At 37.6% G+C, this 2487-nt stretch overlaps 1 protein-coding gene across 1 annotated transcript in view; it reads right to left on the minus strand.

Moving 5' to 3' along the window:
* rapgef2b (Rap guanine nucleotide exchange factor 2b) overlaps positions 1-2487 on the minus strand; it is a 70681-nt gene that overhangs the window by 29900 nt on the left and 38294 nt on the right. The window contains exon 6 of the mRNA XM_010767121.1: positions 303-439. Coding sequence (XP_010765423.1) covers positions 303-439 — 137 coding nt within the window. The remainder of the gene's footprint in view (positions 1-302; positions 440-2487) is intronic.

Here is a 2487-nt window from a genome sequence, read left to right on the forward strand (position 1 = left end):
AATTGATATCACGATTGTTAAAAACGATTATCCATATACTTTGAAAACATCAATTTATTGGAGAAACAAAATGTGAAAAGTATATTTTTAACAGTTTATTACCCAAACTTTAAGTATAATTCAGCTGAAAAACCGATAAAAAAATAATATATAAACCAATAAAAAAAAATATTATATATATTAATAATACAAAAATAATCGTTTTATTTCGATTACGTTGTTTTCGTAATCGTTGCAAGCCATAATCGTAATTGCGATTAATTGAGCAGCCCTAGCTTATGTGTGCATGCACCAACACACACCTCCTCTCCGTCATTGAGAACGATGGTGCCGGCGCGCTCCACCACAGCAAACACCATGACGGCGCACAGCTCCCTCCTCACTGACATCGTCATGTTGGCGAACGCTGGCAGCTGATGCATGAACTCCAGTAATTGCTCTGCAGAGAGAAGAGAGACAGAGGAAGTGAAGGACGAAGAGAAATAATAAGAGTCTTAATACACAGAGGAGAGGAAGAGCACAGGCAGCCTTCAGTTCGAGCCAAAAAGGCACGAGCATCAACACGGATAATCACCACAGTGAAAGCCAACAGAGGAATCATTATCTGGAGCACATAAAAGCAAATATCAATCCCATCGATATACACTTTCAAGGCGAGCCAGGAATAATCGCTGACTCCTCACTCACTGACCTCTGTGTGCGTTTATTAAAGTACACTGCAGACATTTCCACTGCGATTCAATGATTTGATCAAGTTTAAAGGAACAGCTCACCAAAAAAAACTTCTCGGTTACTTTGGAGTTGGAAAGAGTTTGAAAAGGCTTGTGTGAGACAAAGGTGACTATAAGGTCATTCTTTCATTAGCTCAAAACAAAACAGTACAAATCAACAGCTTTACATTCCTTAATTTTCATTCACGGCGATTTCAATGATGTATTATATTTATATCAAAAAGGTATTTTTTCATTCTCCAGGAAGTAACCATGCCGATGTCATTTTCTTTGAATAGTTTGCAGCATTGAAATAAATACGCTTAAGTTTGCAAATGCAGTTATTCATTATCTGTAGATAGGTCTCAACTTGAATAGACTTTTTCTTTTTATCTACACTGTATCTTTGCTGCTGATATGCTGTTAAATGTCCCTGCTGCAGGACATATGAAGGATTTCTGATTCTGATTATCTCAGTAACTGCTTTTGTCTTCTTCATCACTTATGTCAGAAATAACTTTTAAAAACAATCACCCATATCTTGTTTTATTTGACCCACAAACGATGTATTTGGTTCACTATTGATTATGACAAAGAAAGCTTCACATGCAATGTCTGTCGTTTTTGCTGACTCGATGAATCAATTATTCAAATACTCGTTACTCAGGATAATCCGTGGATTTCACAGTGAGCAGTTTTCACGGTGACATGTTCTCTCAGTAGAAAGTTATTTTAATGAAAACTGTCACAGTGAGATTTGTAGAACAAAGAGCGCATCCCAAAAGACAAGTTGCTGTTCATTTCTTTCTTCTCAAACGTTGTATCCATTGTTTCAAGCTGCATATACTAAATTATTTATCCTGTCCTTTGTACTGGAGCGGTGGCACATATTTCAAAGCAGGCACGGCATATCAAACCAAAACTTCTGTACTGTATGTGCACGGTTAGAAAGTAAGAAAGAATGTTGGGTATTTCGGTGAAGAGCATTAATAGTCGGTATTTCACTGGGTGTGTCGCCGAGGAAAAAGCTATATGTATATATTATTAGGGCTGCACGATATTGAAAAAATAGATATTGCGTGTTTTTTAACTATATTTAACCGGATGAAGGATTTTAGTCACGGACGTCTGGATCTTAACTGGTTGACTCATCATACTTTAAGTCATGATCTAACATGTCATGATAATGCATGTTGCTTACCCTCAAATAAAGGGGTTCATCTTTGAATGAAGAAGAGAAGAACCTTTTTGTATTCAAAATAGTTCCAGAGGGCAGATGTTGCTTTTCTTGTTGGAAGTAAATCTTCATTCTCGCCGGTATTGTCCTCCTGTGCCTCGTTCATTTTTTACCGGTGTTTTGATGGTCTGCTAACTAGCGGGGCGGGGCCTGCTGTGATCTGATCAAGAATGATTGTGATTGGTGGTTTGCTGTGCATGCAGAGCCTGCATGTCACTCACTCAAGTACCCCTGACATCAGAGTAACGCCAAGGCACACTTTCTAGCAAGCAGCAACATAATTGTAACATGACGTGTTTGAGTTAATTTACCTACTTAATATCGAACGTACTAAAAAAAAAAAAAAATAATAATAATAATAAAAAATAAATAAATCGCACGTTCCTGCGATGTGAATAGCGCGCATGCTCATATCGCGGTTATCGCCATGACACGATATATCGTTCAGCCCTAATATATATATATATATATATCAGGGCTCTCAAGTTTTGAACAGAGTTCAGAGTGAGATTTTGGCAGCGGTGTTTGGTACTCCAACTT

The sequence above is a fragment of the Notothenia coriiceps genome, unplaced genomic scaffold (genome assembly GCF_000735185.1).
Source record: "Notothenia coriiceps isolate Sejong01 unplaced genomic scaffold, NC01 NC01_scaffold00004070, whole genome shotgun sequence".
Taxonomy (NCBI): domain Eukaryota; kingdom Metazoa; phylum Chordata; class Actinopteri; order Perciformes; family Nototheniidae; genus Notothenia; species Notothenia coriiceps.